The sequence below is a fragment of the Lissotriton helveticus genome, chromosome 2_1, assembly GCF_964261635.1.
Source record: "Lissotriton helveticus chromosome 2_1, aLisHel1.1, whole genome shotgun sequence".
Classification (NCBI taxonomy): domain Eukaryota; kingdom Metazoa; phylum Chordata; class Amphibia; order Caudata; family Salamandridae; genus Lissotriton; species Lissotriton helveticus.
Window position 1 is genome coordinate 1,247,027,173 of NC_136059.1, and position 26,831 is coordinate 1,247,054,003.

Below are 26,831 nucleotides of genomic sequence, written 5' to 3' on the forward strand. Positions count from 1 at the left end.
GCATAAGATTGCTTCAGACATTCACCCAGAGACTGGTACATGGACATTTTCAAACTGGATATGGACACTTTTTGTTACTTAGGGCTGGAAGCTACTGACTATTCTATGTATACTACCGGTGATACTATTTACATGCTGTACTTGTATACAATGTGGTCCCATGATTTGTTCCATGTGCCTCACTGCTTGTACACTGGCCAAAAGAAATATTGGAAAAGAACAAATGTTAAATAGTGAAGCTACTGAAATGATGAACATTAATATACAGGATGCAGATTTAGATTACCCCAGATAGAAGAATGTCTTCCGCAAATGCCGAAAGGGGCGTCTGTGGTAATTTAGCAATGATTAGGTTAATCATTAGCAGAAGACATCTTGTATTTAGAGACTATCTTGTCCGTTTTACGGAATCCATTTTGTATTTCTGTTGGCAATTTTGTTTGCCATGTGCTCTGTCCTACCTTCCTGTTAACTGCTCTTGAAATCTGCCTAGAGACAAGATATATTTATCCTCTTCTGCTTTGCACATGCTCAGTTGAGCATGCAGCTGTCTCCAACGTGTAACTGTCAAGATGTGTCCACCAGAATTAGCTAACTGTCAGCCCTTCCCACTTGTTACTAGCACACTCTCTGTATGACCTTATATGTATTCGAAACCAACACACTGTGCCTTGTACCGCCTTCATTTCAGCCCGTGTGGGTATAAAAGGACCAAGCTCCTTCCAGTCAGTGTGCTACCTCATACTCTACCGAAGGGTGTTGTGTGAATGTAGTTCCACCTCATGAGATTTAATAAACTGTCTTTTTTATTCCAGTTTCTGTGCCAACTTCTTATTATTGGTCTAAGGACTAAGCAGAGAAGGGCGAATCCCTTGCACTAGTAGGCCTGGCTGAGGCTTGCTACCACACCACCATAGGGTCTCCTTAGCAATCCTGAGACCCTCACCTGATGAGGGGGGGCTAGGTGCACCCAATTATGAGATGTACTTCCTGGCAGCACAACTCCAATGGGTCACTCAGTAGCTCGACGGGGCCAGGCTCGAGGAGCTGGGCCCGGTGGGACTAGCACATGATCAGAGTGTATTACTGGCCCGATTACTTTGTCCAGCAAAGGCGATTCCCAAACCTGGGGTGTTGCTGACGACGACAGCCCTGCAGTTTTGGAAACGTTGAACACAACGGTAGCAGACTTGTGGACTAAAGTAAAAGTCCTGGGAGTGCCCAGAGGGGGAGGGTGGGAAGGGCTCGGGAGAATCGGATGGACTGCCCAGAGATGACGGGAACAACCACTTTTGTGACTCAGGAGAAGACAGTATTACCCTCCAGAGAGATGGCATGGTAGATCCAGTGTAGTCTCCCCCATCCCCTTTATATATGAAAACCCAGTTGGCCGATTGGCCCTCTCCCTCCTACTTTCTGCTGAGGCTCTAGATGTCTGACCTGTAGCCCTGGGGCCTCCCATGGAGTGCTCCTCCACTTCTCCCCATATTAGATGTCGGCACCTAACCCCTCCCTATCTGTTCGGTCCTCCTCCTTTTTCTTCAACTCACTAGCATGTGCAAACACCCAAGACACCTCTTCTTTTTCTTTTCTTTTGTTTTCTTTATTCTCCGTTATTCTTATTATGTATGAGAGTGTTTAAAATTCCAGATCCAATGTAGGAAATGAGACAATCTGCATATTGTTAAGACCATACTGGAAAGAAAAAACAGATAATTCTCTCTACTACATGTTGATATGCTCTTTTGATATTTGTACAGGTTATCTGTGACAAATCGAATGTGGAATCCCTAATGCTTTGATCTTAACTGCTGTGACAATTCAAACTCTTATATGTAATCAAGAGAGGACTGGCCTATTAATACATGGTACAGGACTCAGGACTGTATGTGGAAAGGAACTTATTGTGTTTCCTTATGAAGCCCTCATCCACCAACCTAGTTGGTAGCATGCTTCAACATCGGGCCCACCCAGTGACACCGAATGTGTCCCGGGTGTGCTTGAACACCTGTGTTACAGCGGAGGAGGTATTTTTACTAAGTGTGCAGTGATAGTGAAGTGAAACGTGAAAAGGTTAAAAGATATCCAGTGGTCCCAGTACCCACGGGTGTTGTCTTTAATATCTGGGCCTCTGGTAGCAGTAAAATAAAGGCAATGGATGTAGGTGGAGCGATGATTAGGAACTCCTGCATCCGGTGAATGATCTACATGTTTCAGCCAGGCCTTTCATTAAACTGGCTTTCCTCAGGACCTTAAATAATGTGAAAGTGGGATCTACACTTACAGTGAGTGTGTGATCTAAAATGTGTTGCACGCGCTAAGGTGCCATATGTGTGGGAGGGGGATTCCCTCTCCAAGCATAAGCTTGCGATTTGCAGCAAATGCCCCTATAGAGATTTCCGGCAGAGGTTCAGACCAGTATTGATGGTCAGGACCCGTGTGAAACCTGTTCGGCTGCAGCGGCTCTCCAGAGCAACACATTTTAGATCACACACTCATTAAGTGTAGATCTCACTTTCACATTATTTAAGGTCCTGAGGAAAGCCAGTTTAATAAAAGGCCTGGCTTTCATGTTTCACTTCACTATCACTGCACACTCAGTAAAAATACCTGCGCCGCTGTAACACAGGCGTTGAAGCACACCCGGGACACATTCGGTGTCACTGGATGAGCCCGATGATGAAGCATGCCACCAACTAGGTTGGTGGGTGAGGACTTCATAAGGAAACGCAATACGTTCCTTTCCACATACAGTCCGGAGTCCTGTACCACATATTAATAGGCCAGTCCTCTCTGGATTACATATAAACAAATTCGGGGATACGGATTGGCTACCCAGTCCTCTCTCTCTCCTTGATAATTGATTAATTCCAACTCCTAATCACATCCCCTATGACTTACATGGGGAAAACATGGAACTTTTGTACTCCTGTTTCATATTTACATGTTAGAAAATATTATTTTTAGCAAAACCGATTTCACTCTTAACCAAGTTCTTATTTGTAATGCAATCCTTCTTTACCACTGCACAGAATGTTTTAAACGTCAATAAGCATATGGTAAATATATATATATATATATATATATCACGTGAAACATATCACAGACCGCAAACTAGCATCATCCCTAGATGTAGAAAACGCCTTCATAGGACTGGAATCCAACACAAAATGTGTACAGAGATTTCAATGGCTATATCAATCACCTACAGCAATAATCGATGGCAATAGCTACAGATTGCTCTCTACCCCAATCTGCAGACGAACAAGACAGGCCTGTCCTCCATGTCCCATCTTGTTCTTGCTAATCCTGGAATCAGAAGCCACCAAAAGCTGTCCACCTGAACAAATATCTGGCATTCACTCCCTGGCAATGGAATATAAAGTATTACTTATGCAAATGACATTTATGCTACTCCTGTCCAACCTGGAGTGCTCTCTATCCCGAAAATTCTTGATTTGGTCTGCAAGCTTGGCTCCTTTTAGGACTATAAAATAAACTTATCTAAGAGCGAAGCCTTCAATGTTTACACTCTTCCTTCTTCCATCACCGGCCACCCAGGTATCAAACTGTATCATAGACCTAGGCTGATCTCAATGACTTAGGAGACTTGAAAAATCAGTTGCTCAAAGACCCAGAGCTCTCGTGGATCACAGCACACAAATACTTACCTATGGATGGCTTTTTCACAGCCTAACCCCAGTTTGGAACACAAATGCGTTGAATTGAGAGAAACACACTCCAGTGTCATTCCTGGTTTAGACCATCCTGTAGGGCAACTATTTGAAGGAGGCAATATTAAGTCCTTTGAAACACTGCAGGTGGTATGTCACCTTGAAAGGTCTCAACTCTGGAAATTACTACAACAAATGCACTGCTTAAGATGAAAACTTAATTGCCTAACCATGTCTCTGGAGGTCTCTCCTATTCTTCACTTCCTTAAGGTCTAGTGTGAATACAGGTGGGACCCTACTTCACTCGGATAGAAGAAATCTACTTAAAAAACAACCTAGATCCATCTGGAAATCAAAAGGCAATCCTCCCTTGATTGCAAATACACAGAAGAGACACAGCCCTCCCTTCTTGAATCACACAGTCGTGGGGTGAAATGCCTGACTAAAATCCAGCTATTATAAAGTACTGCATGACTGGAACTAGTCTCCCCAAAAACTCAACTAAGCACACAGACAGCCTCTGTTCACTGTTGAAGATGTGGGAATCCACAGAGATATACGATTCAAATACTTTGGTTCTGCCCCATTCTCATCCTCCTACAGGATGTTGAAAAATCTTTAAACTCACATTTATCTTTCCCCAAAATTGGTCCTGCTTCATGACACCGAAGACATACCGGACTGAAATAGTGACCCAAAATACTTGATAGAAACCTCTATGGCAGTGACAAAACTACATGCTTCCTCAGGAAATCGAAATTATCAACCCCCACCCTGATCTCCCCATACCAACCCAATAAAACTCTACGCTCCTCAACTGCTACACTTGCCAAAATCCCTCGAATATTTAGAACTAGAGCAGGAGGACGCTCGTTCTCATACAACGTTGCCAAACTGTGGAACACCCTCCCTCTGCAGATGCGAAACAACACAAATCTCACCAGTTTCAGGAAACAGCTTAAAACCCTCCTGTTCAACAACTAGTAACCTTAGTGGTCAGGTTTGTTTGGTTTAGCTCCAGCGCCTGGATGCCTCAGGGCAACTGCAGCGCTCTATAAGCCTAATTTTCATTTCATTTCATTTCATTTCCACCCACCATTCGATAACTTGCTCCAAGATATGTTCACAGTGGCATCATATGAGCGTGTTATATATCGCCTGACAGACCAGCAAACTATCTTCGGATCAACATGGTCAATGTTGTTAAGTTGCCTGATCCAGGACGTCTTGTCTCTCTTTCCTTGATCAAGTTCTGAGCATGCCTCTGTTTAAAAGGTCAAAAATCATAGAGGGCCATCAACATCATCCACTAATAGACCGCAACTCTCAATGTTTAATACTACTAAGATGTCGTCTTCTGCTTGAACCCCAACATTCAGATCAACAGGTTTACTTTCGAACATTGTTCACTGAAATCTCAGAGTTCCTTGAACTGATATTTAAGTAGATACTGACTGGTATACATGTTGCTGTACGGTTTCAACAACTATCTTTAACTGTAACATTTATTATTGATACTTCCCATTGCAAGATAGGTGTAAGAGATTTAGCTGCTTAACTGTACTGTTTAACCTCTTACTGTTACTAGATGTATGATAATGGTATATAATATGACTTTGTTTAAAAAACAAAGAACTACTACACAAGAAAGAATAAGATAGCAAAGATATGTTCTGAAATGGACATGGCCCAATACTCTACTCTTAGAGTTATGGTCCATCAGAGAAATACCCTACAAGATTGTGAAGGGGTGACCTATGAAGTTATCCTCAAACCATTTGGTCTCTGATGCCGAGTAAGATCTAGAACTAAACTATGATGCAGTCTTAAAAAACGGAAGAAAGCTTATACAGGGTCTCTACAGTTTTCGTTCTCAGAGCCAAGATATCTTACCCCAGTGTCCTACCAACACCTGCCGCTTGCCTTCAGCCTAGAGATGACGTTTACATCAAAGTGAACTCGTGGAAGACTCCCCTTCAACCCCACTGGCCCAGCCCAAATAAAGTTCTGCTTCTCACCAATAACACTGTTAACTATTGTGGTTTTGCATTGTGGATTCTTGCCTCAGTGCAATGCAGAACTGTACAGCCCAGAAACGACAACCCTTCATCTGCTTGTAGACCTGCAACCAGGGGGGTTTGGACCCTCTGCTTGTACTGTTCCTGCTGATGCACTGACTCAGTCAGTGGGCCATGACAGTGTCCCACTTCTATGTCTACCCCATCACAACCATCAATGTTGCATCCATTATACATCGTACAACCTCTTTCTGAGGGAAACCACCTGTGCCTGGATACTTGATCCCTCTGAGGGCCTAGCTTGCTATCTTTGATGCTGCCTTGAGTTTTACTTGAGTTCAATACCCCTTAAAAAACAGAAGACTAGAGGTATTTGGCAAACAGGAACAGTTTGTTAAATTAAACATTACGGCTGGGAGAACAGTTACAGGCACATGGTCTGAGGACTGTCTCGGTTTACTACCTGTAGGTAACCTTCTTTTATATAAAACATGATGGGTTGTAAAAGGTTTCCGGCAAATGGGCCTTTGGAGTCATACATTAATTGTCTAATGGTTACCAGAGGTGGGTCTCTACCTTGTGTGGACACAATGTGGCCAGTGGTTAAAATGTCCAGATGTATGGCATGGGGAGCGCATGATTAGTGTGTGTGCTAGGTCCTGATTGGCAGTGTGTTCCTAACTCAAGGGGCATCTGACTTTTTTTGGTGTTTTAGGAGTGTGTGTACCCCGTCCGTCCAGGTGTGCTTGATTGGGGCAATCTTCCTGGACCCTTTGTAATGTCACTTCACCTATCTGTGGGATTCATCAAGCGTTTCCTGCCATAGTATTTGCCTGGCAGCTACGCACCTACCCACCTGTGACCTATCAATCAGCAATCCCGTGCCTAGGTCTCATGGTCTGCTTGACTACATATTTCCGAGTCGGGTTGATGTGGAGTTCACAGCGGGCGAGATTCTGTTATTAAGAAAGATAATTAATTTTCATCAATTTCGATATTAACATGAGCATCTGGCTGCTAACGGAGTACATCACTGCTATGGAATTGGGAATTATTGAAAGACCAAATTATACTGAACCTGTCCTTGAGTGGGGCCACTGCACTTTTAACATGAACATCTCCTATGTGCTGCTGCTTGGGAAATACAAATAAAGAACCTCTCTTCTTGCAGGATATACACTTATGTGCCTGCAGATTGAGGGGGGGGGGGGGGGATGTGCCCCCTGAAAGTAAGAAAACTTGTCTCAATTGGTACCATCATGGGCACAGTCTGCAAAAATGTAATAGAATCCTCACTCAGTCTTTCCTAAGACTTGCAAAATACTGCTATCTCTTTGGCCATTAACGGCCGATGTTACTCATCTTGCTATGTTATAATGGAGAGTAGTTTGTGAGCACTTCAAAGGTTTTGAGGGCTGAAGTGCAGAAATAACAGAGCCGCCCTGAGTTTTCTGAAGCAGACATATTACTCTCCATTCTCTTTCCCTACTTTGGTGCAGGGAAGACTATCTGAGAAATTAGATGCAAAGCTGAAATAGTGGAAGAGGTGGCAAACACAATCGCCATTGCACTAGGACTGATTACGGATGTTCATAAAAGCATGCTCTAACAGAATAGAATGGCAAATCATTCTTGACCTTGGACTGTTCCTATTGGGGTAAGGTCAAGACTAATTTACATATGGTTGGATCCAAACTGAGGTGGCATGGTTAACAAAGAACAATGGATTGGGATGCTACCCCGAGAGACTTTCAGTGGTTAGACAAATTGCAAGCATTCCTCCCATCACCTTTTGTGTGTTTAGTGACTATTATATGCTGGTGTTGTCATATCTGGCAAGTAGAGTTACATCTGAAAATGCAAGGCGCCACATGGCGGTGCTAAAGATCTGCTGCGGACTGTTTTCCAGATCACTTTGATGCCTTGGAGGATATTCCTGAGGTGAGCAATCTGGGCATATGTATCCATCAGAAGTAGTGTTTAAGATTGGAGTTATCTTTTAAGAGTCATAATAACGACCCAAACAGACTTCAATTATACACTTAACACAACAGCCTACCAATCTTGGTGGTTCTCTTGTCCCGAATATATTTTTTCAATGTAAATTTGATTAACACCAGTTTGGATATTTCACTCCGCTGCCCTAATCCTTCGTACATGAGGGAAATAGAACATATGACAGATATTTCCTTACTTTTTGTTTTGAAGTTTCCTGTTTTGTTACTGATGCACCTGTACAATAGCACACAACTTTTGTGCAACATAATTAAATGTATAATATTGTATGTATTAAAACTGATGCATAGTAAGCTGATACATAGCCGTAGAGTGCATCCTTGGTCAGAGTATTCAATACAACAGATGGGGCTACACAACTCTAATGCCATTTGAAGTTTGCAATTTAAAAATAAATGATTGAGAAAGCTCTTTAAAAAATAGAAATAGTCCTTTTATTAAGCGTCGCTGACTCTTAGCAGGTTAGAATCGGTCTTGCTTTTTTAATGTTAATAGAAAAGCTGAGGAGTTCAAACATCACAGCCATACCCATTTTGCAGAGATCTTGAAAAACTCAAATCAGTACAACAGCTTTCAGGTTTTTGACAGAAAACCAGCAGACGTCTGAACCAGCACAACTTTTGGTTTGCCTTGCAAGTCCAGTTTCATTGCAATGTGAAACAAATCCTCTTTTCACTTTGAAGCAAAGTTTCATCTGATTCCATAAAATCAGAAAATAAACCGGTTTTCATTAAAGCCTAGATGAGCATCAGCAGTTTATTACTGTCTGCAACACAGAGAATCCACTTTCTTTGCTCCAAATAACAAGCAACCCAGTAAGGAGGATTAACAGAAGTGATGTTCAAAACATCTTGCTGCATTTCAGCAGGCTGCCAAAGATCTTTGAACAATCTGATCTGGTCTGTCAAGAACAGCAGTTGTACAGGTTTATCTTCCCCCTGCTTTTTGGTTTCCACCATTCTTATTTCTTAGCTGGCTGTCGATTTTGATTTAAGCGCAGGTTGCTTACAAGCGGTGGTGGTTTTTTGGTCGCATACGCTGGACTTTTCCGTAGGCGCTCTCCTTTGACGTTAACTATGTGCGGTAAAAGAGGAGGTTGGCGCACTGTTAGGGCGGTTCCCTTTGGGGTATAGCCCCTCAAATGCAGACGGTCTTCAGAATGAGCAGTGACAGCGACCCAACCTGTATAGAAAAAGAGCAAGAAAAAAACATGATTAAAATAGTCCGAAAGGTTGAATTTATTAAACTGCTTACATTTCCTTTCTGCGTCACTTAACGCTTGTATATGGAAAAAAAACCTCTGCTCTTGAAAGACATGGTATTGACCAATTTTCTTATTTTGTAAGAAGGCTTTTAGTTTGAGTCCGGTTTGAATAGGGGCATATAATTTTATTTGTACCTCTTATTAATTGGGTGCATAGAAACAAATAATTGTATGGAATATGCTACTTACCAGTATGCATCTGTTCTTGGCATGTAGGGCTGCTGACATTCATATCTGTGCATAGATCGCCACCTAGTGTTGGGTCCGGATGATTGCACTTTGTTGTCTTGGAAGAGTCTTCGAAGTATCACGAGATAGGAGACTCCTCCCCTAGACTACTGTGCGCATGGGCATCCTCTCCATCCTCAGATTGTTTTTCGCCATTGTGGCAGAGATGGAGATAGGAAAGTAAGAGATGGCTATGCCAAAGATAATGCTGCAGCTGCGACAGGCACCGGGGAGGAGGGCGGGTGATATGAATGTCAGCAGCCCTACATGCCAAGAAAAGATGCATACTGGTAAGTAGCATATTCCGTTCGAGGCATGTGGGCTGCTGAATTCATATCTGTGCATAGACTGTATAGCAGTATCTCCTCTAGCGGTGGCTACCTGTGCCAGCTGCAGCAGTTTGAAAAAGAGTTTTGAGGACAGCCTGGCCTATAGCAGCTTGCTGTTTTGCTTGCACGTCTACATAGTAGTCTTTTGTGAAAGTGTGTATGGTGTCCATGTGGCTGCCTTACAGATGTCTTCAAGAGGAATATTTCCTAGGAAAGCCATGGATGCCCCCATTTTTGGGTCTCGCTGGTAATGCATCCGCAAGGATGCATGTGTCCAGCTGGAGACGTATAGTGATCAGTCTGGGGGGGGGGAAGGACGGACAAGAAAGTGGAACGCGCTTTCTTCCTGGATTTGTGTGCGCGAACGCGCACGTCCCGTCCCGCGCCGTACACATGCGCGCGCATACAGACAGACACACGCACGCACACACACCCCCTCCCCCAGTCACACACACGCACGCACTCCAAGACACATACACACACACACGCACGCACACACACACATACACAGCCCCCCCCCGCGCGTGCGCGCACACACACACATGCCCCCCCACCCGCCCCCACCCCCACCACTTACCGGGCTCTTTCGGCGTGTTCAGTGTCATCTACGGCAGCGCTGGTACCAGGGGGCAGGACTTCACTTCCGGGGCTCCCTCCAGCACCTGGGAGCCCCGGGCTGCGGAGAGGCGATCAGTCGGCCGGCTCCACTTCTTCCTCGGCGGCGGCGGGCGGGACTTCCTGCCGGATTGCAGGCCCCACCCCCGTCTCAGGCAAAAGTGCCTGACTTCCGTTTTTTTTGCTTAAGGCAAGACAGGCATACAGAAGGGACCAGTAAAAATGCATTTGGTCAGGAAAGTATTTTTGCTCTGCTCGGATTTGAAGCATTTGACATAATTGAGGAATGTTGGAGAAAGGGGCTATATCGCCACACACATTACTGATCTGCAGATTCATTAAAACATTAAAAATAGATCGCTTTCACACTGGAATACATCCTTGCTTGCCTAACCTACATCCTAAAATCAAGACACAAGCAGACGTAGTGCATTTGCGTTTCTTCAAATGTCACCTTTTTTGCTTCAGAGAAATCAAGCTAAATAAGAAAGGTCATCAACACCACGACATTCCGGACAAAGGGCTCCCTTTACTGCTGGCCCATACTTCTGTCATCTCTTTCAGCAAGGGAGGTCACCCACAAACTAATTCAGTTATTCTTGAAATTACCGTAAATATATTGGCTATTGATAACTGCAGTACATTTGTTTCTGCATGCGGTGGCTGTGATGGAAGAGATGATAGGGAAGGTAATGAAGTACTGACAACGGTATTCTTGGCTGCTGGACTCAGTTAAAAAGCAATAATATTTTTATTTTTCAAATGGCTGCCTTACATTAACCATTACTCGGAGACCAGTAAGAATGCCCATGTAATGAAGACTTGGCACGGTGGATATTGTACAGTTCGTTATTGAAAACTTTGCACGCAGTGTAAGGCATATAACAACATCACAGTGTGCAGTGTTTTCACTAGGACATAACTGCACACGTAAGTATGCACTGACATAGGAAAGCTTACTCTCTGTGCTTTACCAAGAAGCTTGTTCCTTTATTTTTCAAATGTTTCCTTTTTTAGATGCTTCTGTTGCGCTTCTGGGATGCCATCTAAGTCATGTAAATACAAAACATATTGCATTACAAATGCTATAGGTATCACATTTGCGAAAGTTATAACTATTGGCATTGTAAATGACAAAGCTATTAATTTAGCTATTTAAAAAAAAAAAAAAACATAAATAAAAACTTTGCCATTTACAATACCAATAGCTCAAACTTTCCTAATGCGAGACCCATTGCATTGCAAATGCTTGTTCTCTTAGAGTGTGCTCTTGGGGGGACGGTTAAAGTGCGTTTTGCCTTTTGATAACATATTTGAATGCATTTAACTATCCATCTGGCTATTCCGGACTTTGAAATAGGATTTCCTTTGTGTTGTGGTGCAAAAGCAACAAATAGTTTTTTTGTCTTTCTAAATGATTTAGTTCTGTCTATGTAATAAAGTAGGGCTCTTTTCACATCTAATGTGTGTAGAGCTCTCTCAGCTACTGACTGTGGATTTTGAAAGAATACTGGCAGTTCTATTGATTGGTTGATATGGAAATTGGATACAACCTTAGGCATGAACTTAGGGTTGGTTCTAAGAACCACCCTGTTGGCATGTACTTGCATGAAAGGTTCTTGGATTGTTAATGCTTGTAATTCACTCACTCTTCTGAGTGAGGTAATGGCAACCAAGAATGCAACCTTCCACGTTAAGAATTGTAGTTCGCATGAGTATAGAGGTTCGAAGGGAGGGCCCATAAGTCTGGTAAGTACTATATTTAGATTCCAGACTGGAGAGGGGGGTGTCTTGGAGGGATCACCCTTTTTAAACCCTCCATGAAGGCTTTGATTGCTGGTACTAACAGTGAAAGGTGTTGCCTGTTTTGAAGGTATGCTGCTATAGCAACGAGGTGTAGTCCTATAGAAGAGTATGCTAAGTTACATCTTTGTAAATGCAGCAGGTAACATATAATGTTTTATATGGAAGCGTCTAATGGGTTGATTTGGTTATTGTTGCAGTAAATAACAAATCTCTTCCATTTAGCTGCATAGCACGCTCGTATGGTTGGTCGTCTTGCCTCCCTAATGATGTTCATGCAGTCTGGGGGCAAGTTAAGGTATCCGAACTCTAAGACCTCAGGAGCCAGATCGCTAGGTTCATCTGATTGGGATCTGGGTGTCTGATTTCTCCATGGTTCTGAGTTAGAAGATGGGGAGCAAGGCACAGTCTTTGATGAGGAACTACTGAAAGTTCTAGGAACGTTGTGTACCACGGTCTCACCCATGTGGGAGCAACCAGGATTAGAGTGAGTGGGTGTTGCCGCAGTTTGCGTGCCACCAGCGGGATCAGCGGTGCTGGGGGAAAAGCGTACGCAAATCTGCCTGACCAGTTCATCCATATCGCATTGCCCTGTGACAACAGATGTGGGAACCTGGCGGCAAAGTACTGGCATTTGGAGTTTTCGTTTGTGGCAAACAAGTCTATATCTGGGTGACCCCATTCTTCGAAGAATGACTGGAGAACTTGGGGGTGAATCTCCCATTCGTGTAGTTGTTGGCTGTGCCTGCTGAGCAGGTCGGCAATCGGATTGTCCTTCCCTGGAAGGTGTTCTGCTAGGAGAATTTTTTTGGGGGGGGAATTGCCCACCCCATATGCTTTGTGCCAGATGGGACAGCTGTGGAGAGTGTGTCCCTCCCTGTTTTTGGATATAGTACATTGCGGTCATGTTGTCCGTCCGGATCAACAATGTCTTGCTGTACAAGTACTTCTGAAATGCTTTCAGGGCGAGAAATATCGCTAGCAATTCTAGTTGGTTGATACGTAGCTTTTTCTGTTTGTTTGTCCAGAGCCCTTGCACTGTGTATTGAAGGAGATGGGCTCCCCAGCCTGTCAGTGATGCGTCTGCTGTTAGTACTATTTGTGGAACCGGCTCTTGGAACAGTCGCCCCTTGGAAAGGTTTTGTGGGTTCCACCACTGCAGAGAGTTGTGAGAGCGACTGTCTACCAACACTAGGTCTTTTAGTTGTCCTCGAGCCTGGTTCCATTGCCGTGCTAGGCATTCTTGTAATGGGCGCATTTGAAGTCTGGCATGGGGGACAATGAATATGCAGGAGGCCATCATGCCTATGAGCTGCATAAAGACTTGAGCTGGCAGAGTGTGTTGTGGCAGGAATTTCCGAATGAGTATCTGCATGCTGGCTATCCTTGCTGAGTTTGGATAAGCTTTTGCCACTGAGGTATTTATAGTGGCTCCCAGGTACTGCTGTGTGTGGGGTGGTTGCAGATGCGATTTTGGGTAGTTGACAGAGAACCCTAGGCTGTGTAGCAACTGAAGTGTTTGAGATGTGCTGCCACTGTCGCTAAGCATTTTGTAAACACTCTTGGAGCCGTGGTAACCCCGAAGGGCAAAACCTTGAATTGGTAGTGTTGACCTTCTATTGTGAACCTGAGGTATTTTCTGTGGGCTGGATGGATGGGTATGTGAAAATACGCATCCTTGAGGTCCAGTGTTGCTAGGAAATCTCCTTGTTGGAGCAACAGGAGCACTTGCTGTAGTGTGATCATATGGAAGTGTTCCGATAGTATAGATTGATTTAGGGGTCTGAGGTTCAATATTGGCATGAGGGAGCCGTCCTTCTTGGGAATAAGGAAGTATAGGGAGTATACTCCTGTCCCTTGCTGGTGGAAAGGGACTTGCTCTATGGCCCCCTTTTCCAGCATGCATTTCACCTCTTGTTGGAGCAGGGTGATGTGTTCCGTGGACATAGGACGATGTCTGGGTGGTATGTTTGGTGGTGTAGAAGTCAGTTCTAGGCAATAACCAAACTGGATAATTTCTCTCACCCACTTGTCTGTGGTAATTGCGTGCCAGACAGGTAGGAACTGTTGGAGTCTGCCTCAGACTGGTGTTATGTGGTCTGGAGGCAGCGTAATGAAGTCACGGTTTTGCGGCAGTGGAGGCTCTAGTGTTATTGCCTCCACGCCCTCTTCCCTTGTTACTGTTGCCCCTATAACCTCCTCTGTTTGTGTTCTTTGTGAAGGAACCTTGTATGTTATTTTTGTATGAGGCAGATGTTTGCGAGGTATTTCCTCGTGTAGTTGCCCTGTATGAGGAGCGCCGAAAGGAGCCTCTGTGTTGAAATTGCAATGCCCCCATTGATTTTGCGGTTTCTGTGTCTTTTTTCATTTTATCCAAATTGGTGTCGACAGCAGGGCCAAATAGGAAATCTTGATTGACAGGTTGGTTAAGAATGGTGGACTGTACCTCATTCTTAAACCCGGAAATACGCAGCCATGCATGTCTGCGTAATAGGACGCTAGTGTTAATTGACCTAGCTGCAGTGTCTGCTGCGTCAAACACGCATTTGATGGAGGCATTTGTTATACATTTTCCCTCTTGTATGAGGTCATTAGCTTGTGCTTTAAAGGGCTCAGGCAGGTGTTGCATTAGGCTTTCGAGTTGATCATAATGCGCCCTGTCGTAACGAGCCAGTAGGGCTTGTGTATTAGCAATCCTCCATGAGTTGGAGGCTTGTGCTGCTACCCTTTTGCCTGATGCTTCCAGTATTTTTGACTCTTTATCAGGGGGAGGTGCTTCCCCTGTTTGGGAGTTGGCCCGTTTACGTGCATTGGCCACTACCAGTGAGTCTAGTGGTAACTGTCCCCTGATGTAAGTAGGGTCTGTCGGAGCTGCCCTATACTTTTTTTCTATTCTGGGGTTGATTACCCGTGCCCTGGCTGTATCTTTAAATATGTCAGGTGCATGTTTTAGAACTCCCTTTAACATGGGAAGTGTTCTAACACTTTTTTCTGAAGTGGGGAAGGTGTCAAATAGGAAGTCTTCCTCAACAGGGTCATTATGCATATCTACATTGTGGAATTGTGCTCCCCCTGTCTATGAGTTGATTGAACACTATGGTGTCATCTGTAGGTGACGGCTTAGTAGGATAAGAGGGTACATCAGGGATGGGGTGGGTGTTGTAAGGGTCTGATGGCTCCTCCCATGGTTCCTCTTGTGGTTGAGGTTCTTGTGGGAAATCATACAGAGTTTGTGGCTCAACCCCCGTGTTACCCTCATTTTCCCCATGGTGAGAAGGAGAGTAAGCAATGTAAGGATGAAAGGGTGTAGTAGGCATGATAGGCTGAAAAGGAATAAAGGGTCTAGAGGGAGAAGTCCCAAAGTCCTTTTTCTTTAATGGAATAGGGGAATGTGAGCCAGAGTCCACAGGCCTCTTCTTTCTGTGCAGAATGGTAACTTTACCAGTGTCTGGATTGATGTATATTTTAGCTTGGTCGTCTGATGGATCTGGGTGGAAGAGTTCTTCCTCTACAGTCCTGGGTTGGGTGTTAGACCTTTTTGGGTCAGTAACACTTTCTTTCTCGACGACTTTTGGGGTTTTCCTGCTTTTCTTCGGCTCGGGCCCTTGTTCGGGGTCAACGAGCGATTCGGGGTCGACTGGAGCTTTCGGCTCGACACGTTTTTTGTGCTCCGTAGGCTTTTTGGGATGAATGTCCTGTCCCGAGTCGACGTTCTTTTTCGGATCGACTGGTGTCTTCGGAGCACTTAGCTTTGGGTCAACAGCTTTGTCCGGTCGTGCTACGGGCTTCGGTACGGCTCCCTTTTTGTCCGCGACCTTGGACGGGTCGATGGATTTTGGAGCGGAAGTCTTGTTCGGGTCGGCGACCTTCTTCGGTTCGGCGCCCTTAGGCTGCGTGCCCCTGTTCGGTTTGACTATCTGTTCGGGGTCGACTTTTTTTGGCGGAGCGGCCTTCTTGTGTTCGACAGTCTTTTTAGGCTCGACGCTTTTTGGCTGTATGGCCTTTTTCTGTTCGACGCCCTTCGTTTTTCGGTTCGACGCCCTTCGGGTCGATGACTTTTTTAGGCTCTGGAACCTTCTTCGGGGTGATGTTACTGGGCCCTGGGGTCTCTGAAGGTTTCGGTTTCGATTTGGGAGTCGAGCCGGATGGCGGGGCTGGCGAAACTTTTTTATGATCTTGGCTAAGGCCTTTTGGCGATGCCTCGACCGGAGCCATCGGTAACGGGCTTATTGGTGTCGGGGGCTGTGTACTCACGATTTGCTCCGGCGGGATCTCGTCATCGGAGTCCGAGTAGTCGGAGTCCGAGTAGTCCTAGACGGTGACGATCTCTAGGTCCGAGTCTTGAGCGTCCGGTAGGTCCTCTTCATCATCGAAGATGTTGTCCGGTTCCGGTGCCTGTCGCTGCATTTCTTGCCTAGCGGCCCGTCGGATCCGTATCGTTTTCTTTGATCGAAACTGGGCGCAGGCCTGGCAGTTTTCTTCCCTATGGTCTGGGGAAAGGCACTTGTTGCATACTGAGTGTTTGTCAGTATGTGGGAACTTGGAGTGGCATTGTGGGCACCTTTTAAAAGGGCTTCTTTCCATCAACGGTCGGCTCACGTGGCGTCGAAAAGGCCCAAAGGCCCGCGTCGACGACCTATGGGAGATGGAAAGTTGGATCGAGTAGAGAGGTACCGAGCGAGAATAATACCGTCGAAGCCGAAGGCCTTTTGGCCTTTAGAAAGTTTTGTTTTCAATTCCGAAGTTGGAGTTAGCATCCGAACCCAATGGCGGAAAAAAACAATCTGAGGATGGAGAGGATGCCCATGCGCACTGTAGTCTAGGGGAGGAGTCACCTATCTCGTAATACTTCGAAGACTCTTCCAAGACAACAAAGTGCAATCATCCGGACCCAACACTAGGCGGCGATCTATGCACAGATATGAATTCAGCAGCCCACATGCCTCGAACATATGCTTTTTGTCCATGATGGTAAATAAAATACAAGCAGCATTTTGGAGGATATCCTGCATATCCAACTTAAAGCTCACACTGGCTCCTGTTACAATATGGGTGAAAGTGTCTTTGCCTCATGCTTATTGGCCTCCGTGCCTCAACATCCCTTACCTTAGAGAATTTAGTAATTCTCAAACCCCTAAATGCACTTTGAATCCTAGCATTCCGACTCTTCTTCAAGGATTAACATCCAAATTTGAGTGACAGAAGGCAGAAGATTGTCCGCGATCACCCTTAAATTCTGGAATGCACATCCCTTGAATACAAGATTTGATATAAATCACCAGTCCTTTACAAATATTTGTAGACACCTTCTTTATTATGGAGTTAACCGCTTTTTAGGACTACTGATAGTATCCTTTTGGATGAGAGGGTTACAAATGCATCGACCCAAAGCCATCGTCTTGGATTTAGGACTTGTTTGGTCATACTGCTACATAGGCACTTTCGCACAATGAAGTGGCTTTCAGAATTCAGAACAAGACCAGCACCTAATTTTCACATTAAAAAGTTATTAGTTGGCAGAATCCATGTCAGATTAGACCAAGTATTTGTACAGTCAATGACCAAAATTAATTTATAGAAATCGACATTTAATGTGGGTGACCACTGCGAAGACAATGTAGTCTCTGTTTCCTTCAATTACGGTACCTGTAAAGCTACTTGGCCTTCAACATTTTACATGCCATACACCTATGGAACTCATTCGCCTATCTGACATGACCGTTATAGAAATATAAATGGATAAATGTAAATAATGGGGATTTATTTTATGGGTGTTTTGAGTGATATTAAATAGACCACTTGACCAAAGCTTGAGTTGTCTATGATGTCACTCACAACACTGAGGGGAATAAGATCCTCTTTATTTACACTTGCCCGTCTTTAACTTTGTTATGTATGACCTCTTCATTGCACCACCCAGGCTGTCATCATCTGGAGGAGTACAGTAGTCATGAGGTAGCCATACATATGAAACCTGGCATCCTTCCACCTACCGCATTACCCTCTAGCCATTCTCCCTCGCCATTGTATCTGGCCTCCTGCCACCCTCCCAAACTACCCTGATCATTGACCTTTCCTATCCTTCCCACATATTGAACAACAAAACAGGTTTCATGCCACCCATCTCTGATATGCTTTGCGCTTACCCTCTCTTTCTAACCTAAATGAAAAACAACCCGCAATCCAGCCATACCAACATATACAGTTAACTTCCCACACCTAAATTGAAAAAACCCCACAGGTTTCCTGCCACCCACCTCACCGCCTTCTCTTTCGGCCCTGAAGTTGTGCTCTTTACTCTCCCTCACAGCAGATAGCTCTGCCAGTGCAGCCTTTAATTCCTTGTGACGTCACAACAGTGGAAAACTATTTTTGTTTGACATAGTAGCAGTTAATAATCCCATTTGGAAGCTGATATTTACACTACTGACTCTCTGTGAGAGACGTTGGGAATAATGATGCTTGCACCAACTGTACTGGTAGGGATTCGGTATGTGCATTTGTCAATATTCCTGTCATGGGCTTTCCAATGTGGGAACTTGAAGGACAAATATGTTGAGTTACCTGCTGAGGAAAACTTAATATCAGCCACTGCCTCTTGCGTACTGATGCCCTGCAGTGTGATCTCTTCAGGAACAAGGGGTGGGAACTCCTTCATCCGTTCTTCTCCTCCCATTGGGACCTACAATGTACAACAGTGTGTAAAAAGAAGGGTGCCTAAGAAGACAATCACGTTGCTTGAATGTAAACAATACAATAGGAATCAAATTTTACCTATACAAGCGTATTTTTGTAATAAGGGCAATGCAAACGTCATCGCCCCTCCCGCAGGCAGCAGTTCCTGGTGTCTGCCATACACCCCAAACCCCCTCCCCCCACCCCACCCCACCTCCCTTGGTGAACGAGTAGCCGATAAGGCCATCCCTCCGGTCTCTTGATAGGTCTATATGAAACACTCTCCATAATTTGTCAAATTTTGCACGTGTGTCATGAATAATGGCCGAAAGTTTCTCCATTGCATGAATCAACCAAATTTCCCCTTCCAATTTGTGTCTTTTGTAAACATTTGCAATAAGAATATAACATCAACAAACACAACTTTCATGAGTCTTCATAAATGAAAATTATGAACTTTCAATTTTTTCTGAAAGTAACCAATACTTTACCATTTTTTTCATTTCTGTATTCTTACAATTACTGGGGAATTTTAAAACAAGTATGGTGGCTTACCCCGAGTAACGTTTTCCCAGCATGGTTTTCATAGATGGCATCTGCTTTCTCCAAAGGTGTGATATGCACTGGCAACAGGTTCGAAGCAACCACAGAGAACCAGGCCGACTTTTCTCCCTGTAAAACCATAGTTTTGAAATTTCTTTAAAAGTAACTCGCTGAAATAAAGCTAGAGCTTTTCTCATTAGAAGTTCTAACTTAAAAGTGTATTTTCTTCAACTTGTACCAAAGTTTCAACTTCACCTGTCAGAATGACTTTTCATGGAGGGAGTATTTGGGCACTTCACCAATGATATATTTTTTTCAACATGACGAAGACAATCAACATTAAGTTATTACAGTATAACCTCCTATTCCAAGAATAAAAGGCTCTGAAATGATGATTTGACCTCTTTACGGGTTACTTGTGGTGAAAGATAATTGTTTATATTTCATAACTAAGATTTTTCCTACCCAAAAATGATTTCCATTTTTCATCCACAACCAGGGTACACAAACATTTTCTTTTTTGTCTTACTTGAGACACGTGAACAGGGTAGTTAGTATTTATGCTCAGTGCTCACAATCAGGTCCATTTTTTCCAAACTTCATGCTGATTGGTAAAACCAAATAGCTCTCTTGTGGCATTAGTTCAGACATGTCCTTCATGGTCAGATGTCTCCGATGCAGAAGGTGAACTATGTCTTCAGATGTCCAATCTATGCAACACCAATGACTTGGCCTCGTCAGTGGTGGCTGCCGCCGATCTAAGGTGTTAGAGCGGCAGGGTGCCAACATGGCGACCACATCGGACGCTCTTTGCCTGGCCCATTCTTTTTTTTTTTTTTTTTATAAACTTTTATTGAACAGTAACAAATAACAAACAATACTTCACAAGGCAGAAAATATATACAGAGCAATATCATGGATCCATGTGGGCGGAGCTCAAGATAAAATCAACACATGACAATCAGTGAAAATAGGGGTAGGGGCAAGCGAGGAGACAAGCAACAAATGCATCAGTGATAACGAATGAACGCCAATTAGGGGGACAGGGACACATCAGCAGACAAATCGTGGGGGGGAGTGCATATATTACCCCGATACGTGTTCCATTGGGACCAGACATGACCCCATTTCTTGGGACGTCCCCGGGAAAGGTACACAGTCTTTTCTCGGAACATGCACCAATCCATGTTGTCTTTCCAGGCGGACAGGGTAGGTGGCCTATGCGAACCCCAAAGCTGGGCAATGTCCCTTTTAGCAACCATATTACCAAGGGTCGCCCAGATAATTTGTGCGGAGTTGTAATCATTAGGCTCCCAAACATTAAGCAGGCAACGCCTGGCTTCGGGCAGCAGAGACACACCCGTAACAATCCTCATAACATCGTGCACTCGGGCCCAGAATCGTACCATCACCGGGCACTCCCACAATATGTGAAGAAAGGTACCAGTCATACCACAGCCACGCTTGCATGACCCATCCATGGAAAACCCAATCCGAACCAAGCAAGGCCCAGTGACATACACCCTGTGTAGTATCTTCAATTGGACAAACCGCAAACGGGCAGGGATAGCGACCTCCTTAGGCGAGGACAAAGCTGATTGCCAATCCTCGTCGTCTAACTCCAGGCCGTCAGAGCACCATGCTTCTCTAAGGCGCATCAGGAAATCTGCTCTGTTGTTAATGAGCTTTTTGTAAATTAAGGAGATCGTACTATCAGGCACATGTCCATCCAGAATGCGGTCCTCCAAAGGGGACGATTCAGGGATATCAGTACCCACAGGGAACACAGATAAAGCGTGACGGACCTGAGCGTATCGAAAGAATTCAGTACCGCCCAGGTCATATTCCAGACGCAGTGCATCAAAGGACTTGACCGTCCCCTTCGACCACAAGTCACCTACTCTACAGATGCCAATTATGTCCCATTTGTCAAAGCCTTTCGTCCGCCACAGTGAACCCAAACATTCCGAGTCATACAGGGGGGTGGCCCGAGTGAATCTACCACTCCAGCCCAGGGCCGCAGACGCATCACGCCACACTCTCACAGCAATCTTAGTGGGACCGGTCAGCGCTCCACGGCGACCACCGGAGTACAGCGTTCTACTAAAAGACCCTCCCGGGAGGAGAAGCCTATCCATTGAAAAAGCCGGAGATGGGCCCGGAGCGTAAGTTGCGTGGTTAATTGCGCTGAGTTGGGACGCCCAGTAATAACGTCTAATGTCCGGGAGGGCTATACCGCCATCGTACCACGGAAGTGTGAGCTTGGATAAGGCAATACGGGCACGTCCGTCCCAGATAAGTTTCCTCTGCAGATTTTCCACTTCACGAAAGTAGCTGGAGGCAATCGGGTCAAAGGAGTTCTGTAGCGCGTACAAGAAACGGGGCAAAGACATCATTTTAAAGAGCGCCGCTCTGCCGAGGGGCGACAATGGCAACTTACGCCAGCGAGCTACATCAAGTGTAAGCCGCTGGAGGGGGGGCAACAGATTGAGGTCATAGCGCAGAACGAGATCTAGGGAAATATAGATCCCCAAGTACTTAAAACCGGTCCTCGCCACCTGGATTGGAAATCTACGGGGCAAAGGAGGGAGATCTCCTGCCAAAACGTAGACGCAGGATTTAGCCCAATTGATAACGAGACCGGAGTTCTTGCCAAAGGAAGCAAGCACATCGAAAAGTACATTAAGGGATTTCCGCGGCGAGGTAAGATATAGGAGGATATCGTCTGCATATAGAGAGACTCGATCCTCGAAATCAGGGGACCATCGAATGCCCCGCATGGACGGTTCCCAACGGAGCCATTCCGCCAGCGGTTCAAGAGCGAGAGCAAAGAGCAGTGGAGACAACGGACAGCCCTGCCGGGTACCCCGTCCAAGCTCAAAGACGCCAGAAACTCGTCCGTTAACCACCACCTGGGCCAGGGGACGTTCGTAAAGAAGTTTCACCCAGGCTATAAAGCCTGGCCCAAACCCGAATTTCAGGAGGGCCGCCCATAGGTAGGGCCATTCGATTGTGTCGAAGGCCATGGTAGCGTCGAGAGAGACCAAAATGGGCGGTTCCGTAAGCGTCCCAGCTCTCGCGAGAACCCCATGGAGTCTACGTAGGTTCAAGGCAGTGTTGCGGTGCGGGATAAAACCGGACTGATCCGGATGGATCAGGTCTCCGATCACAGCGACCAATCGATTAGCCAGAGTTTTCGCCAATATCTTGGGTTCGGCGTTGAGCAAAGAGATAGGCCTGTAGGAGGTACAACGGTCTCGAGGCTTACCCTCTTTAGGAATAACGACAATAGTGGCAAGTCGCTGGTCCACGGGGAGGGAGCCCGACTCCAGGGCCTCGAGAAACATGTCCCGTAAATAAGGCGCCATTCTGTCGGGCCGCAGTTTATAAAGCTCAATAGGTAAACCATTGGGGCCCAACGCCTTACCCGAGCGGAGCGATCGGATCGCCACCGCGATTTCGTCCACCGTTAGCGGAGCATCCAAAAGATCCCTATCTGAGTCAGAAAGGCAAAGCAGAGCTATGTCCCGCAGCAGTAAACGAGAGTCTTCCTCGTCTCGAGCACAAACTGAGGTGTACACAGTCTCAAAGTGATCCGCGAAGCACTGAACGATCCCAACGGGGTCTGTGACACACTCACCGTCAAGCTTCTCAACCACTGGGACCACGCGATTCACTCGCTCCTTCTTATCCAACCACGCCAACAACTTGCCCGTTTTATCACCCACGTCATACAATCGTCCCTGCTGCTCCCTGTACATCACTTTCGCTGCATCCGTAACCAGAGCCTTATAGTCCGCCTGTTTCAAAGCAAGAGCGTGAAGCTTTATGCTAGATACATCAAGACTAAGATCCTCCTCCAAAGCTGCAATCTCAGATTCTATCCGAACAACCTCAACAGTGGCGGCCTTTTTCGCTGCGGTAATCATGGACAGGGACTGACCACGTATCACAGTTTTAAACGCTTCCCACAACGAAACAGATGTAGAGACCGAACCCACATTTTCATCAAAATAGTTCTCGATGGCTTTAACAAGGCTGGAGCGGGTCCGGGGATCATGAAAGTACCACGGGTTAATCGGGGCCACTCTACCCTCGACTCCCACACCAACCTCGCAACGGAGCCATAATGGGGAATGGTCCGAGATACCCCTGGGGAGCTGACGAACTTCCCTGATAGAAGTAGACTGAACTGCGGGCAATAAAAAGTAGTCCAGTCGGGACAAACTGCCATGGGCCCCAGAGTGGAACGTGTACTGCAACTGTGTAGGGTGTAGCAGCCTCCAAGCATCGACAAGCCCAAAAGTCTCCAGGAAGTCGGTAAGCCACCTGTGCGCCCTAGGCAGGTCCCTGGGTGGATGTCGGTCAGAAGCGCCAGATACAACAGAGTTAAAGTCCCCACCCAGGATCAGAAGCCCTTCCGGTAAACCCAAAAGGACAACACACAAGTCAGCGAAGGTTAAGGTCTGCAAGCCCGGGGGAACATAAACCGAGAGAATGGACAAGGTCCTCCCCTCCCATCTACCAGTGAGCACAGCATAGCGCCCCCTGTCATCAAGTGTGACGTCATCAACTGCAAAGGGAAGGGAGGACCGAAGAAGGATGCCAGTCCCCCTAGACCCAGAGGTAAACCCCGCGTGGGCCACTAGGCGGTAACCACGTCGATTAAGAGCCTGACAAGCGTTCCCCATTAAATGAGTCTCTTGCAAGAGGACAATATCGGGGGAGTGCCGCTTAAGGTATCTCAAGACAACACCCCGCTTAATCCTGTCACCCAAACCATTGAGGTTCCAGGATAAGAGTCTCAACTCACCGCCCCCCATCCCCAATGCATGAGAGGAGCAGAACCCACATAGAACACCACAATCAATACGATGCCTCGTGAAGAAACAAAAACACACAAACTTACCCACGGTACTCCCCCCACCCTGCACCCCTGCGTAAGACGAAGAAGCCACCCCAACTTGCAGTGTGCCTGTCGCCCCATATCGAAACTAACTACGCTAAGAACCCAGGAGGAGGAAGAGTCCCCGTTTACCCCCCGCCACCCCCGGGCTGAACAGGGTCTAAAAGGTCCCAAGGACAAACTCAGCTGACAAAAAAGTCCAGACGTCGGGAATCCACCGGCAAAGTCCTCACTCGGCCACACCCCCGCCGGCGCCGCCAGGGTGTCCGGAATGATCCTCAGGGAGCGTATCAAGCCAGTCACTGACATTATCAGGACGGTCAAAAAAGAATGTACGTTCCCGATACTCAATCCTCAGTCTGGTGGGGAACAATAAGGAGTATTTCAAACCCAAGTCTCGCAGGCGCCTCTTGACCCCCTGAAATCCAAGTCTCTGCTTCTGAACAAGCGGCGAATAGTCAGGATAAAAGGAAAAAGAGGCATTTTCAAATTTCACCGGTCCTTTGTCTCGCGAAGCCTGCAGCACAGCGTCCCAATCTCGAAAATGGAACAGCCTGGCGATAATGGGTCTCGGAGGAGCACCCAGCTTGGCCTTCCCGCCGGGAACACGATGAGCCCGTTCCACAGCAAAAAATTTACTAAGTCCCGCAGGAGCCAAATGGTTGGAAATCAGGTCTTCAACCAGGAGATTAGCCCCCTCGGTCTCAGAATCTTCCGGAACGCCAATAAGACGTACGTTGTTGCGGCGGGCCCTATTTTCGTAATCCTCAAGACGGCGGGCCAGTTGGTCATGGGAGGACCGGAGATTACCAAGTTCCGCTTGGGCATCCGAGACATCAGTGACCAGACTGGAGGTCTTCAAGCCCAACGATTCCACTCTCTCGTTGGCTTTCGAAAGATCCGCTCTAATCAGCATGATATCGATGGCCACCGTGTCGATCTTGGTCACCAAGGCCTCATATTGTTGCCCCATAGAGGCCTGCATGGCGGCAATGGCTCCCATAACGTCCTTCAAGGACGGGTCAGAAGTCTCCGGAAAGAGGGTCTTAGAGGCGTCCGAAACACGGCTCACAGCACCGGGCGAACCCTTGGCATGTGCATAGTGGTCCATGGTGTTGGTCTGATGTTGGCCGCCACGCAGAGGAGCCTTGGTCTTCCGCTTCTCGAGAGGCTGACCGGTAGCCATCTTGGAAAAGGGACCCCAGAGGGGTCCCTGCGACCTGGTGAAAATGGCCGGGAGCAAGCGTCCAAACAATCAAAAAGACCAAGTCCAAGACTTTGCAGACCAAAGTAAATGGAGCCGTGGGCAGGTAGCCCCACACAGGAGAGAGGGCAACGGGACGATTGAAGCCAGCGAAAAGCTGCACCCCTACCAGTGGAGTTGGGGAATCGAAACTGAAAGTCAGGAGGGGTCGACCCGGCGGGGACCCTCGCAGCCGTTGATCAACTGCTCCTCGGCTCGCTCCAAAACCGAACCCCCGGTCCGCCTCAGGGTGGGCCTCAGAATGGAGAAACAGCGTAAAAGTGGACCCCGACGTCCAATTTCGATGTTTCAAAGTGTCTGACAATCAGCGAGGATATGCGAACAAAAGCTCGTCGATGAAATCAGGATGTTGCCAGGATAATCGTAGGAGGTGGCACAGGTCCGGGGAGCTCTGTGCTCACGCGTCCATCTTGGATGCCCGCGTAGCTCCTCCTCCTGCCTGGCCCATTCTTAATCCTTGTATATCCTTGCCATCTGATATAATTTAGCCCCAAAGTACTTGCAGCTGACCCCCGAATGCAGAGGCATGCTATGATTGCTATGGGTGGGCTCGGAGTCCTCGATATGACAATGACGCTGAGCTCGCGGGTGAGGCCTGGAGCATGCCCTCTTGAGGGTCACATAGGCCGGAGGAGCAGAGCTTCTGCAGCTGGATGGAAGGCCACTGGATTGCCCTCTTGGGGAGCCCAGGTGGCTGCTGCTAGCCCGGTGGGTTGCCTGGCCTGAGTGGGGACTGTGATCTCATCGTGCTGGAGGAGTACTGTTGTCAGGCTCTGGAGAGCTCTGTTGGGGGATGGACACTGTTGAAGGCACCCCATGGATCACTAAGGCTCTACCCGGGGCAAAGTGTCAGCCACTTCGCCCCATGTGTGGCCCTCCACACCTGCTGAGTCTGCCGAGATTGTGGTGGAAGCCCCCATAACTGAGCTGTGTGTCCAGCAATGCACTCACCCTTTGGTTGCTGGGGTGGTGCCCTGGGCAAGTGCTGGGTCAGTTTTTCGAGGTAAATTTTTCAAGCCTGAGTTACCGGCGAGGTCGCACTGTTAAGAGAGAGGTATTCCGGTGGAGCCCACTCATCTCGTGGGTCCGCAGACCGGGGGCACTGGATCGCATGGTGAATTAAATGCAGTGGCTGTCCTCTGCCCTTACATATCTACGCAGGCGTGAACTGTGAGCGCTGTTGTGAGCATGATCGCCCTTGCGGGCACGGTGGATGCCACATCCACACAAAGACAGCTGAGGTGGATCCCTCTGGGGGCTCGCTGTTGAGTCTGGCTGTGTGCTGAGGACTTTTGGATGTCATGGGAGGGCTACATACCTTTGCTGGGACTCGGAGCAGGCCGGAGGACACTTCTATGTCCCTAGCATATTTACAGCAGGGCAACTGACCTAGGGAATGCATGGGAGAATTGGATGGTCCCTGATCACCTTGGGCATTGCAGTGGTGGGCCTAAGGAAAACCCTGATCGCCCCTACCCTTGGACCGATTACTTTTC

At 46.7% G+C, this 26,831-nt stretch overlaps 1 protein-coding gene across 1 annotated transcript in view; it reads right to left on the minus strand.

The window, feature by feature from the left end:
• Positions 1–8,119: 8,119 nt before the first annotated feature.
• Positions 8,120–26,831, minus strand: part of NOA1 (nitric oxide associated 1) — a 125,861-nt gene continuing 107,149 nt past the window's right edge. The window contains exons 6-8 of the mRNA XM_078676196.1: positions 19,178–19,294; positions 18,512–18,629; positions 8,120–8,890 (exon numbers count right to left, since the gene is read on the minus strand). Coding sequence (XP_078532322.1) covers positions 8,670–8,890; positions 18,512–18,629; positions 19,178–19,294 — 456 coding nt within the window. The 3' untranslated portion in view covers positions 8,120–8,669. The remainder of the gene's footprint in view (positions 8,891–18,511; positions 18,630–19,177; positions 19,295–26,831) is intronic.